Raw genomic sequence first — 14655 nt, 5'->3', positions numbered from 1 at the left:
ATAATAACTGTCTTATAATAATATTCACATAAATAAAAGGCATTACTTTATTAGCATAAGCAGTATTTGATTACATTTTATAGTTAAAGTGTGAAAATATTAATTACATTTTCAATTATTACATTTTCTTATAGAACTGTGCTTTTATCGATTTATTATCAGCTTTTTAAAATACATTTATTGCAAGACAGCATAAAGACCTTTTAAAATTTAGATACACAGTGGCTGCAGCTCATACGTAAAAAGGCATGTAGTTTGTTTTAAAAATGATCTCATTTTATATATAGCCTATAACACAAAAGCAACTTTGCATCTTGAAACTTGTTCACCAACCACTGGCTGTCAATAAATAACATCAAGAAGATATCTTACAGATCATTTTAATGAACATCCCACACAGCAAATTCTTAAAAATATATGTATCTGTCTATCTGTCTATCAAAAAAGGCAGTTACCTTTAATTGTGCATGATATCTGCTTCCCGTCAGGCACAGTGAGGGAAGCACTGTGTGAATGAACCAGAGCACTTGACTAAATAGCTCTCTCTGAAGTGAGTGGCAGACACTTGTTGATATGCATGTGTACGTGAGGGACTGGAAGTACATCACAATGAAATACAGAGACTCTTTGTCCTGATTCAATAAGGTTTCCCCTGCAAGCACGTTCAGCTCAGGCACACTGGCAACACATGAGGCCGGAAGACCAAAAACTGTACAGAACAGTACACTCAACACCATCACCTCCATGTAAAAGTTAGTGAAGTCAAAAAATGTTCCGCTTTTGAATTATTTCATCTTCGCTACTGCCTGAAATGTTAAATATCAGATAAATATAAATTGAGAGCTACCATCTATCCCTGTCGCTTTAAAATATCTTTCAAAATAAAATTCCAATGTACTTTACATCTCAAAAATAATATATAGCTAGACTAGTTTGTTGCATTCAGTGGTGTGACAAACAGCTTGTGATATGCTGTGTGATCAATTGCATAATATTTTCTGAGTTTGGCAAAAAAGTTCATGTAGCTTGAACACTGTGCAGTATTTTTGTCCTTGATGCTGCAGGAAGTGCTCAAAGAAACACTGGCTGCTCTTGTCCCGTTAAGAGTCGATAAGTTGAGGCTGGCATGGTCTTCAAGTGAATCTGTACAGAGAGACAAAATCAAAATTTAAACAGAATATGTTATAATCGGACTGTAATACATTTATGATAATGTAAAATCTTATTGCGCATGTAAGGACTCCTTTCATCCCTCCTCACCTCTCCGACAGCATTCGTCAGGATCTGTATGATCTTGTCGTGTGGTGTTGCGACAACACTCTGCCCGTTGATTTCGATGATGCGGTGCCCGACACGAATGCCTCCTCTCTCTGCTATACCGCCCCGCATCAGACTGCAGATCTGAAAGAGTGAGATGTAGTTATTTAGTACAGCGAAGTCGTTGGCAATGAAGTTCTTTAGCTCACTTCAACAATGCTCAAAATGAGAAGTGAGGAAAAAGGAGAGTCAAAGAAATAAATAACACAAGTAAAAATATAGAAATAAAACATAATATACTGTATATAAAGATGATAAAATGAAATAGAAATATTATAATTGTGACAACAAGAAAATATGAATATTGACTTACAATGCCATCCTCGACACTGAAGCCCAGCTGAAACTTGGGATCAGGCCTCCTGATGATCGCCATGGTGACTGGAGGGCAGTGGACAATGCTGAGCTTTACATACTTTTGGCTTTTTAAGTCCTGAAAATAAAAAAAACATTAAATTAAAACATTAATGTCACAGCAGCTTTTCTGAATGTGTTGTCAGTGTTCAGTGGCTTTGACCCTTGATCTCCTTACTGATTTTTCTTAATGTTCCTGTCTAACAGCAGATAAACCACTTTAGTTACTGGAAATATTATTTTCAAGGTCAAGATCAAGATCAAGATCAAGATCAAGGTCAAGGTAAACTTTAGCATCCCCAGGGGGCGAATCGTTTTACAACCAGCATGAATAAAAACAATTATATTTGTTTGCTGTTAGTTCAATCTTCATCCCAGTGATGTGAGCTGCATTACGACCCTAAAGGTCTACAAACACTTCTCATTTGTCTTCTCAAATCACAGATTACCATAAAGTTGACTGACACAGCCTCAAAACATATACATATACATATCACAATAATAAAATTCAGAACATGGCTTATACAGGTGTTTAGGATACTGTGTCCACCACAGGTAAATGTTTCAAAGGTTCTGCTGCACCATAACAGGATGAAACAGGATTAAAAAATAATAAAAAAATTAATAACAGCACCAAATACTGGCTATAAACAAGTGATGGATACTGATGTTGTAACTGTAATGTCTGAATCCACTCTCAAATCAATACTGGTGTTGGTACACTCACACAGCATGGCAACACAGTGCCATCTGGTGCAAACTCAAGACAGTACATTTGCTTTGAAAAAGGCAAGATCACTTGAGCATACAGTGTTAAAGGCATTTTTTCAGAAGCCACATCTAAAATTCTACCATAACAACAACAACAACAATAATAATAATAATAATAATAATAATAATAATAATAACTCTTTGTTATTGTTGATAAAGTAGTTTTTGTTATTAAAATCCCTATGATTGTAAGTCCCCGTCTTACCCGGATGATGTTCTGGCAGGTTGTGATGGGCAGACCCACCATGCTGGTGCTGTTGACGGACATGATGCGGTCACCGATGCTAAGCTCGCCGCTGCGCTCAGCAGGACCTCCGTGAAGGAGGTTGGCCACCACCACCGTTGGAAGGATGGAACCCCACCCTGACTCCACCACCGCCAGACCCAAGATCTCTCCAGCAGCCTTGGTGATTACCACCTGAACCACAGACACACACAGGAATGAAGTGTTTTCAGCCCGTTAGCCAATTACTTCCCTACAAAGTTGGAATATTTTTTAACTTTGTTATTGCATTATTTTATAGGCAGCTGTCGAATGTGGCCAGGGGTAGGTGACAGCCAAAGACATGTAAAGTCTTCTTAACAGGGATTTCTTTCCCTGTCTCCTGGACAACAGATGGAAATTAGCTTATAGTTAACTCTGGTACAGCTAAGAATGTGTGCAATGAATACAGCTGTAACTTCCCAATTAAATAAACAATAAATCCAAACAAATACAAATATTATTGCACACAATCAGTCTGTTGTTAGCTGTGAAAATATCAGGAAAAGAGCAGGATGGTCAAACATTAGAGAAGCAGTGGGAGATAACAGTGTGTAGAGCCAGAAACAAGAGTTTGTTGATGTCAGAACAATGGAACGACAAATCAAGGTGAATTTTATTTATTTTTTGTCGGAGTTTGAATGAAGTATGTATCAAGATGATAAAGTCCCTGTTTTTGTAAATAGAGTCTGGTGGATTTGGAGAGAGCTACATTGTTTTTTTCTGGTTAAACAAAAATGCAATTTTAGATGTTTCCTGCTCCAGCATACCTGATTCAAATGATCAGCTCGTCATCATAGTCTGTTGAAGCCTGATAACGACCCATTCATTTGAATCAGGTGTGTTGGAGCAGGGAACATCTAAAATATGCAGGGCAGGAAGCCCCCAGGAACAGGATTAAAAACCCTGGCCTACAGATATAGACCTCTTTGTGAGAGTAAAATCCTTTCTGTTTAACCAGAAAAAAACGATGTAGCTCTCTCCAAATCCACGACGACCAGGAATGGAAAAACACAACTGTATAACTTTGATGTTGTCAGAAATATTGAAGATCGATTCAGTAAATTACCACAAGCATTGTTATATTTATCATTTCGTAAAAATCTAAAGTTGTATGCTCTGATGTTGTGTCCGTTTTTCTCTGTGGTATAGAACATCAATATTTTTTACAGTATTGGATCGAAGTTTTAAATTGCAGTATTGTGACAACATTAGTAGGGATATTTTCCATAATTTTGTCAGATACTTTGAATAACAATCTCAGCTTCTCAATGAAAACAAATCGAGCACTTTCAGTGGCCTTATTTTACAGTCAAAGTTGCCCTCTGGGACTTGGACAATCAGCCTGTCTCACATGATTTACTGATCTATTTGTCATTTACACACCAGAATATTTAAACATAAAGCCCATGTTTAAAAATACCGGAATTCTCCTTTAAAGTTAAACATCAATGATTAATGATTTAAATTATGCATTTAACCACTACACCTCACAAGTGCACCCTAAAATCCTTAATAACATCAAATTGCATCTTAATGACATCTGTTAATGGACACTGCTTACATCTCTGATGTTCTGAGAGTCCGAGAAGTGGGCCAGGTCTCCGTTGTAGAGCTCTTGACTCTCCAGGTATTCGCTGTACTCTCCAGGCTTCAGATCACCAGCCTTGATGCCGTTGGCCTGAAGAAACTGCTGGTAGGCTACTCCAAACGCCTGACCGATAGCCTGGGCTATGGTCTGAGCCTGGATGGAGAGACAGGGTGGAGGAAAAAAAACTGACTCAGGTTTCAACACTGTTATCATGTCTCCAGGGAGGTTTTACATATTATTGTTTAGGGAACGTTTAGGGAATAAATATTCGTCCTGCACTTATTTACCCTCCATTTTCATATAAACAAATTGAAGCAAATGAACAGTTCATTTGAAATATGTCACATCCTCAAACTAAAACAACAAAAAATAGAGCATCATGTCTGAAAAGGTTCCCTACTTTCCTATAAAAGGTGATCTATTTTTTTCTCATTTTCATCAACTATTTGTTAAATTCACTCGCTTAGATGCTTCTACCGACTCTAAAGCTTTTCATATAAGCAGACTTAAGTTGGGAAAACCTAGCAGTAAATGCAGTGGCCTCATGGCCTTCAGTATTCCACAGCTAATTAGTTTCTAAAAAGAAACTCTTCCTCCTCCTATTCAGTCTTGCCAACAGGGAGAAACTGGGACGACAGCCAGACCATTTTTACATTCAGCAGAACTCGCTGGCCGTCTGGGGGAAGGAAACCAGGCCAAGCTGAAGCTGAAACTGTTGTCCGGCCGAAAAAGAGCACATTTGATCTGAGATGCGGTGTTGAGGGGATCAAAAGACGCTTAAATAATGTCTTGAATTGTGAGCCCATTTGTGGGTTTTGCAGCCAAGGGCTTAAGACTAGAAGTGAATTGACACAATGAAGTTGTGGCCACTACCAGGATCATAAAAGCTGAGCAGGAAACACTTTTTTTTAGGAACTGCCCCACAGCTGCTGGTCTTCACAATATGAGCGCTAATGAGTCAAACACATTAAATCAAATGTCACACTGGTTTCAAGACCCTTCGATGGACCAACTCACATCTTCAGAGGAGAAGACGTGGCAGATCATCAAGCACTTCTTCTGAGGCCCGGAGGAGGATGAAGAGGGAGAGCTAGAGACTGAGTCATCATCCTGCCCTTTACGTTTCCTCCGTGCCATCAGGACCACAATGTCACCGATGTCTGCAATGTAAGAGATCATCTGCAGGGCGTGATCCATCATGGCTTCCTGAGTGGAGACGAGACATTAGGGAGGTAATAATAATAGAAACAGAGAGAAGACAGGAAGGTCTGGTTTTTGAGTTAGTTTCAAGTCTCAGCAAGTTAATCTACTATAATCTGCCACACCTTTATTTCTATTCTCCCTTCATCAGTTGTTATTGCCTGCTTCATAAACTCTCACTGAAGCATTCTAGGACACTTTAATATGAAGAAAAAGGCAAAAGCTGCCAAAAAGCATGCATAAATGAGCTCTGTTGATCAAAAGGTTTTGGGATTTCTCGTATTAGAAATGAGAGAAAAGATTTCTGCTCAAAACTTGATACAGTAACGATGAAATAATGCAGGCAAACTTCCCTTCGAATACAAGTTGGAAATGAAAAAGTCAATTTCAAACTAGTATGAGATGCAAAAAATAATTTGCCTCAAATTGTCGAGATCATTATTTGTAATTCTTTCACTGAAACCCCCAAAAAGTGATAATTTTACATCCATAAATCTGGTGCAGTGAGGAGCAATGAGCCATGCACAGTGGGAGCTGACAGTAGATGACCGATGACCCAGTTTGACAATTCAACCACAAAGAAGGAAAATAGACTCGACTGTCTATAACTGCATCATTACTGCAGAGCTCTCATATCAAATCACTACACAGTTCTATATTAAGGATTCTTGCTACAAGTGCTCAGCTTGAAGGCGCAATTTAGAAAGTGCAATGCTGCTTAATAAATGTTAACTAATGTAAGTTTATACAACAGAACACAAAACCTAAATTTAAGTATTCAGGCATTCAGAATAATTGAAAAAATTAGTTACAGACTAGGAAGATTCACGTGAACAGCTGCACCAAGTGGGAACAAAAACTTGGAAAGTCTGTGAAAAACTTGTTGGAATTCATATCATGTATATCAATGTTTTGCTCACATGTAATTTGTAATATGTTATCAGACCTTATGTGTTAGCTGCTGTCCACATAAAGCGTTCCCAAATGTTTTATTTGTATTTTAATTATGCAAGTTTTCATTTACTCCTCCACTCAAACCGTTTCTTCACTACAAACTCATTGGAAATATTGCCATTCATTTCTGGATGAAGCAAGTTGAGGTTAATTATTTTATTTGACATTTATCTTATTTTATTTATATTCCTGATCCCAAAGTCATCCATAGCTAAAGCTAACTGTACAAACTGTTATCACGTTTCGCTAGTATGCACCATCAGCATTTCTTAGCTCAAAAGCCAGAAAACTACAGATTTAAATGTGTTGTATTAACACTTTAGTAAAGTGGTTGTAAAGTAACTACTAATAAGAGAGTAAAACATTAAACATCAAGTGCTACAGGCAATGATAAAAACAAAACTCTGAATGAAGGGAAAAGAAATGAAAAATGGAGTAAAGACATTCACCCACATTCTTCTGAGCAGTTAACAAAACACACCTGTGTGTCAGCGTTGAGCACTTTGATTCGCTGGGTCGAGATGAACAGATCCACCTCGGTCATTGGCTGAGTCTCTCCCTCCGGAGCCTGAGAGACACAAAGATACACTGATATCAGATGTGTTCACCTATCCTAATGACAGCAACCCAACAAGCTAATTTATACATGACAGGAACATTTGTATTTCAAAGCTGGTATTTTCAGTACAAAAAATGCCCAAAAAACAAATCTTGCATCTGTTATATGAGTTCACCTTAATGCGGTCCACAGCCTCCTGAGCCTGGGCCATGCGGGCGCTCGTAGATGGGTTCTTCTCTGATTTGAGCTGAGTGGAGCCCAGGTACTTGGCACCAAATATTACTCCATCCAACAGGTCTTCAGGGTCACACGGACCAGGCACTGAAGAGTGAAACACATTTACATCAACACAGTGACTTGGCATCATTTCTTTGTGACTTCTGGCACAGACAAAACATTTCTTTATGATGAAAGAAGTGTGTGAAGTGACTCACCGTCTTTATAAGAAGGATGATCAGCACTCTGCAATGACAGCAAAAAGAGAACTTAATGAACTGTCGAGACTAAATTGCATCTGGTACATAAAGAAAATAAAAACGTCAATGATTGATGAGTGGATCAAGAGAATTTAAAAGATTTGTGTGATCCTTTCATTGAGTTTGCGAGTCAAAAAGAACAAACATTTGCTATTTGTTACCACATTACAAACACCAACCTCAGGATTAAGCTGATACAAATCTTTTTAACACTTAATAGTTTGAACCGTATGTAGGTTAAGTGAGTAAAAGGGTCTTCTGTAGAGAATAAACTTAATAAATTGACTAGTTTGGAGTTTACCTGCTCGCTCTCTGCAGCTGCCTCTTCTTCTTCTGGAGGCTCCTCACCCAGCTTCATCCACACTGGCTCAGGATACTCCTCATCAGGCAGGGAGGAGAGGGATTCCTCCCTGTGCCGCCGCTGTTGACCATTCCCATGATGCCCCCAGAACCTCTGTGCGTCCTCCTGGCTGTATGAAACTGACACCACAGCATCCACCTCTCCTCTGTGGGGCAGAGAGGTGGGATGGTGTGTGGCGCTGATCTCTGTGAACTGCAGCAGCCCCAGCAGGTCTCTCTGGTGGCTCTCAGAGAACAGCAGTCCTGTCGTTTCAGTGCTGTCATCTGTTATAAGGGAGGGAGCGCACGCATCCAGCTCAGACCGGCTGGGGTACTGATGCTGGACAGGGTGAGGTGGTGTCTGTTGGCTAGGGTGAGGCTCTTCCCCCATCAGCTGGAGCTGGTTGAGGAGGCTGTGGATACGGCTGTGGTCTTCATCACCTGATCTCCTGTTAGCAACCTCAACCTCCTCTTCACTTACTCTACTCTCCTCACATAATGTTCCCTCTTCCTGGTATTCCCCAACACCCTCCAAGTCCCCTTCCTCTTCCTCAACTGCTCCATCCTCTTCTCTCAATTCTTCTTCAATATCTTGGACTGGCTCTACAATATTTCCCACAAGCTCCTGCTGGGACACGTCGAGTGAAGCCACGGTGTCACTCATGATCAAAGGTAATAATACTGGCTCACCTGGACTGGCCTTGTCCAGATTTTCAACAGAGGGAGGGAAGCCGGGATCATCCAGGTCATCTGCCGTGCCCACCTCACTAGAGGAGTCAGACCTCCAGTCTAATGGAGGAGGCTCGATCGGGTTGTAGCAGTCCAGATCCTCCACCTCTGAACCTGGCGGAGCTGCCACAGTCTGTCTGGTGACCTCAACCTCAGAGGCTCCATCAACAGCCAGGCTGGCAGGACAAAAGAAGTCTGAGGATGGTGAGGCTGACTGATCAGCAGGGCAGACATCGGAGTCCATTCTGAACAAAAGCCTGTCACAGGAAAAAGTGAGATTACAGTGCAGCAGTCTCAAGTAATTGATGCACTAATCGAACTGCCATTAAAACAAAAAACTCTCTCACATAATGTCTTAAGTGTCAGCAGACTCCCTTTAGCTTTAGTGAACGAGCACTATCTGAGAAGTAATCAAACAGCCCCTTGTCCTTATTGCCCCATCACAATCTAGATAGAAAAGGCAGCAAAAGCTCAAAGTACATGAACAGCATGTACAATGTGTAACAGTCAAAAAGACCCCACAGTAATGTCAGTCAAATACCATTACATATACACGAATGAGTCATAAAAATCAATTGCCTGGGGAACAGGGAACCTTGGGAATTCCCTTCCCCCGTGTATCACATAGCGCACACCAGACTACATTCAAAAGTCTGCAATTTTTCAAAGCATTCTTAATTGGTAAACGTAAGAGTCTCTTTAAACAACATTTAAAAACAATTTCACAAATCAGGCATGTCTGCTGGTAAATTCGGCATATAAATGATCCACAAGGGATCACAGCATTTGATTAGAAAAAGGTGTTTTTTGCCTACACGTCGGCCAGGCTACTAACTTACTTGCTATGTCGCAGTAATGTATATTTCAGAGAACAAACCTGTCTCTTATTAAATATAAAATGTACATTATACAGATAACTACACCGCTTGTAATAATTTGATAGATGTTACAACAATATTGATTTAAAGAGTCACAAGTTACTCAGAAAAGGTTGTATGTGTGACTCCTACATGCTCAGAAAATGAGAGTAAAATTGTGGACTAGCGTTAATGGAATTTGGAAGTTGCTCTTAGCTTTCCCTTAAAGGCAGAGCATAGCGGGGCTAAACAATGAGGGCCAGGAGATTAGAAAACTAACGGTGTCTGTAATCTGGAAGAAAAAAACCCCAAATCCTGAGTAACGTTACAGTTTTACACTGAGTCAAATAAGCCTAGTTTGGCTAACTAAAGTAGCTCAATGCTAACGAGTTAGCCAATTCCAAAACCGCAGCATCCAGGGAAGAGCCCGTTAACACGGTGTGTCATTTCTGTGTAAACACTGTGTTTTAAGCAGCATAAAGAGCAGCTCTCACCTGGTGTTTTAGCTCTTTGTCAGCCTCTTTGTGCCCACACACAGACTCCTGATGGTGCCACGACAGAGAAGTTGACGTGGTTTGGGATTTGAGCCTTTTCCAAAACTTTGGCGTTGTTTTATTCGTCATACTAACAACCGCAGCACAGTTAGATGTAATAAGTCCACATGATTTAAGTGTAAATAAAAGGGTCACGGTATAAGACAGAGTAGTCCTGCCATTGTTGCTGCTGTCGACTGGACAGCTTTTAATTATTCGCTGACTCTGGACTTGTGCTGCGTTCAAGTGCTCTCGTAGATTCACCATCGCTTTCAGTCTCTCGGTTTCTTCTTCCTCTTCTGCAGAACTACACTTGTGACTTAACCACAAAATCTATTCATTACACCTTTCCACATACCAAGTTACAAACTAACCTCTATTTAATTGAAAATGTTTACTAGTAACTTTTTTTTTTTTACTTTAAACAACCGATATTTGATCTAATCTAGCTATTCTACTGCTTGATTTATAATTAAAGTCAAGGAGGACAACAGGTACTAAACCCTACTCTTACAGAATGAAACGAGGTATATGAATTGAGGTTTATTATATGAGCTCAAATTGCTTTTCTCTCAATTCCGATCTGTCCGTCAGCACTTGAAGGCACCGGTTGCACACGTCAAACTGAACCTTCCAGACCTGCTTAATCAAACGTCAATAAATGATCCAAGAGAGGACAGGATTCAATTTATTTAAAAAGTTCATTAGTTTACATAATCTACAATAACTTTACATATAATTCAATTTACATATCAAGCAGCTTTTGCCCAGTAACACAGACTGTTTCTGTATAAAACGTTATCAGTGTTGTCTATGAGCTGTTTACTAGTGATTCGTTCATGCAATATCAGATTTACGCAGATAATTTCACCAGTTGGTGCAGCTTTAACACCTGAGTGAAACCAGTGAGGTGGTCTTCAAAATATCTGACGGAAATCAATTTGTTTCTTGACTGATCCATGTAGTCCACTCCTAAAAATCATTGAAAAGGCTTGGACCTAATTAAAAAAAACACTGTTAATCACTGTCATGAAAAACACAACAGATTGAAAATTAGGCATACGGAGTGTGAATCTAAGGCAACAATTTGCCAGTCTTTTCACATTCATACATGTCATTGTATCTCTCTTAAAAACACCATACAGGTTTGATTTCTGAACACAGCCATTATTAACTAAATGTACATTGACCTCAGTGTCTCGTTGCTTCTTCACTGCACATAAACCTGTAAAACCTGGTGGTTGTTTCTACAATCAGCACTTGTCCTGTCAGGTACAAGATGAAGTCACAGACCACTTTGCATACTGACAAAGAAGTATACACAGTGTAAAGATATACTTGAGTCAGAGGTATGATGTGTTAACCCAGGAGCTGCCTCCAACTGAACATGACGATATTCAGACTCAATAGTCATGTCGGATCGGAATCCTGCTTTCTAAAATCCTCCACACTGTACTAACATGACATGTAAATACTTAAATCTACACGTAACAACACATTAAAAGTAAATTCAATGTTTGTGATTGTGATTCTGCAGCAGTTAACTGAGAAATTAGAGCTGAGCAAAGGAATCTTATCATCTCATCAGTTCCCCTCCCACTGTCTGATTGATTTAATTTTCACAATTTTTTTTAGGAATCTAATGTAACTGAAATTAATCCCTACACAGAGCCTGACTGAGGTCTGATCGCATCAGCGATTTCCACCAATAAACATCATCCATACAGTCATCAGAGCATCTGATCTGTTCCTCACTGTGAGGTGAACACTATGTGCTGTCCGTCTGGTCGCTGTCGCCTGCGCTCATCTTGATCAAACCAATCAGAGACGAGATGGTGCCCATCAGCCCCACAAGCCAGTTGGGGAATTGTCCCGCCCACAAGAAGCCTGGCGGCATCCAATGAATGGCGTTGCTGAGGTCAGCCATGCTACTGAGGATGGAGAGGGCCTCCCCTTGCATCTGTCTGCGGAGCCGAGAGCGACTGCAGGAGGAAAACACGCAGGTGTACTTTTCTATTACAGTGCGAGACTTTCTCTTTACATTAACAGCAGATAAAACTGTAGATACGTCACCTGTTTCCACCTCCGTCCCTCCCATTTCTCTTCAGCTTCTTCTTCAGGAGCAGCAGAACTCGGAGTGATCTAAAGAGCAAAAGATTCCCATGATATTTCAGACTGACTGTGTTTCGTGGCTCCATATTCAGCAAGTCAAGCAAGTGACTAGATTTGTGCTCAATCTTACAATGAATCACAAGTTAATCTGCTAACTTTTTAACATGATCAGCATTTCTAAGAGCAGATTTGATTAAAAAAAAAAAAAGATACAGCGTAATATAAATCCAATGTTGATGTATTTTGACTAATTTGAGGTTAGTAAAATATAAATATAATATATTTAATTGACTTAAAGGGTAAGGCTTATTTATTCTTATTCTTAATGTAATTAAGCCTGATGAAAACTCTTACACTTGTATTTATTTCTTTTATTCTACTTTATACTTGTATTTGTTTATTCTGTATTTTAAGTTTTAGCTGTAATAACTTGTGTTTTTGTTGTTAACTGTTGTGTTCTACATCCAGACACAATTGTAGACGAGGATACATCCTAAATGGTATTTTGAGATAAAATAAAGCTTAATAATAATAATAATAATAATAATAATGAAAAAACAGAACAAAACAGAAAAAACACTTTGTCTCATTGTGTTTTTTGTGTATTTCTTTAACAACAATGACGCTCTGTGGCACAGAGGAATATGAAATATCAGGCTTTGTCTACAGAGGAAATACCTGCCAGAAGAATCAACTTCTTGTTGCTTTGAGAAAAACATAGAAACATCCAGTCTCATCCCTTTATTGAATGTAATTTAGTACTTGCCTATGAATTCTGTACACATTTGAATCATATAAGTGATATCTGTCATTTCGGCACTCCATTATGTTTATTAATTTATTTGATTTGATGTTGGACAGATGATCTCAGACCTGAGTATTCCCAGCAGCAGTGACGTTCCCCACAGCACCGTGCTGAACAGCCACCACTTATCAGACTTCACTTTGATGAGCTCGGCGTCCGCAGCCCACGCGATGTGCTCACAGGGGTAGTAAAGCTGGTCGGCCATGTTGTTAAGCACTGATATCCAACGCACGCATGCGTCCTCCTCCTTTGAAAAACATGCAGCATACATTAGTGCTGCACAGAACATACTCAATATTACAGTAAATTTTTTGGTCCATATTGCACTTCCCATATTCTCCATCCAAATACAGAAGATAAACCCATTTTGCAAAGAGTATGGACAAAGACCTCTTGTATCATGTTCCAAGCTAATCCATCTGTCCCCGTCTGAATAATAAAGAACAATACGACTTGAGGAGGGAGTGTTGTTGTGCTGCTCACCCCGGTTCCCGTCCCATAGCTGTGGGAGTAAGCCAGCATGGACAGATCATCAAACAACCTCAGCACCGTCCGGCACTGGCTGAGCTGAGCAGAAAACAGCAGCAGACTTTTCCCAAGCTGCTGCGATGAAACGTCCGTTTCTGCCTTCCTGGAAAGAACTCCTCCGACCAGCTGAGAGCCATAACACACCGTCCTGATCTGACCACACACAGAGGAGGCAACAGAGGTGAGACTCTTAGGGACAGGACTGTTTATCAAAGAGGAGATTTTACTCTCAGGGATGTCATAATTCTGATCTAATTCTGATCTCTGGTTAAACATTTCTTTCTTATTTTTAGGCTGACATACTTCTGCACTGTATGGATGGGTGTCAGCTGTTGATTCTCTGTAATTATTCCCAGCAGGTTTTGCTTATTGAAATTAAACAGAACAGCTTGAGCGGCCAGGTTTTGAAAAAACGCTCCTTGACAACTTTGACTAAACTGCTGCAGAGCATCTGGACCAAAATTAATTTATTCACAACAAAGTCACAACCAAAACTTCAAAACTGATGGACTGTGAAGTGAGAATCTTTCATTTTATTGTCATTATTGAGTAATCTGCTGATCATTTTTACCATTACTGTAAAATGATGCGTAAATAAAACGAGAAACCTGAGAAAATCACAGTTTTGCTGCACATGTATCTTATATTTACACTCCAGTAACACTCTCTAACAGGCCCACTGTCTTCTCTGGCATCATTAACGGTTAACACTGGAGGATTTACTGTTAACTACACGAGTACTCACAACTTTATCTCTTCCTCTGTAGGACTCCAGCACCTTCACCAGAGCCTCCACAGACTGCTGCATGTCTGTCTGCTGTCAAACACTCTCACAACGACGAACGATTAACAAACACCGACCTGTGAAGCTCCAGTATAAACATCACTTACAGCTGTTATTACTCGACCTGTCACTCAGCTGGACTTTGATACAGGAAGTAACAAATACAGACACAAGTAGACGATCGTCGATTCAATCCGACTTCTTCTTCTCCTTCTTCTGCTTGTTCTTGCACACCACACTGCTGCCCTCTTCTGTTTGAGCAACACAGGATCATTTCTACCTCAACAACACTGGCTGATGCGTGTATTTCAGTGCAGTACAACAATGACAGAAGTAATGCTTTTGCAGGCAGGTCGAGGTGTTGTGGTTGTATGAAACTGCCCTGCTACATATAAAAGACATTATACTTTGATAATTATATTTAAATTGTTTTTATTCCCATGTTTCTCACTTTCAGTGCCATTTCTTTTCATGACAAATCAGA

At 39.8% G+C, this 14655-nt stretch overlaps 2 protein-coding genes across 2 annotated transcripts; both read right to left on the bottom strand.

The window, feature by feature from the left end:
* Positions 1-33: 33 nt before the first annotated feature.
* LOC311258805 (amyloid-beta A4 precursor protein-binding family A member 3) lies at positions 34-10165 on the bottom strand. Its single transcript, XM_084355404.1, has 11 exons — positions 9904-10165; positions 7786-8809; positions 7443-7470; positions 7184-7329; positions 6931-7017; positions 5313-5501; positions 4269-4448; positions 2648-2860; positions 1631-1750; positions 1261-1401; positions 34-1143 (listed from the first exon to the last, which is right to left on the bottom strand). Exons 2-11 carry the CDS (start codon positions 8794-8796, stop codon positions 1072-1074), a joined length of 2187 nt encoding a protein of 728 aa, XP_084211530.1. The 5' UTR covers positions 8797-8809; positions 9904-10165; the 3' UTR covers positions 34-1071.
* Positions 10166-10614: 449 nt separating this feature from the next.
* pex11g (peroxisomal biogenesis factor 11 gamma) lies at positions 10615-14465 on the bottom strand. Its single transcript, XM_084355405.1, has 5 exons — positions 14133-14465; positions 13343-13540; positions 12928-13106; positions 12016-12084; positions 10615-11924 (listed from the first exon to the last, which is right to left on the bottom strand). The coding sequence occupies exons 1-5, from the start codon at positions 14193-14195 to the stop codon at positions 11711-11713; spliced, it is 723 nt and encodes a 240-aa protein (XP_084211531.1). The 5' UTR covers positions 14196-14465; the 3' UTR covers positions 10615-11710.
* Positions 14466-14655: the final 190 nt, after the last annotated feature.

This window comes from Pagrus pagrus, assembly GCF_965226575.1.
Source record: "Pagrus pagrus genome assembly, chromosome: 6".
Classification (NCBI taxonomy): domain Eukaryota; kingdom Metazoa; phylum Chordata; class Actinopteri; order Spariformes; family Sparidae; genus Pagrus; species Pagrus pagrus.
The sequence above is the reverse complement of the archived record's forward strand: the minus strand, read 5'-3'. Positions and strand labels throughout refer to the sequence as shown.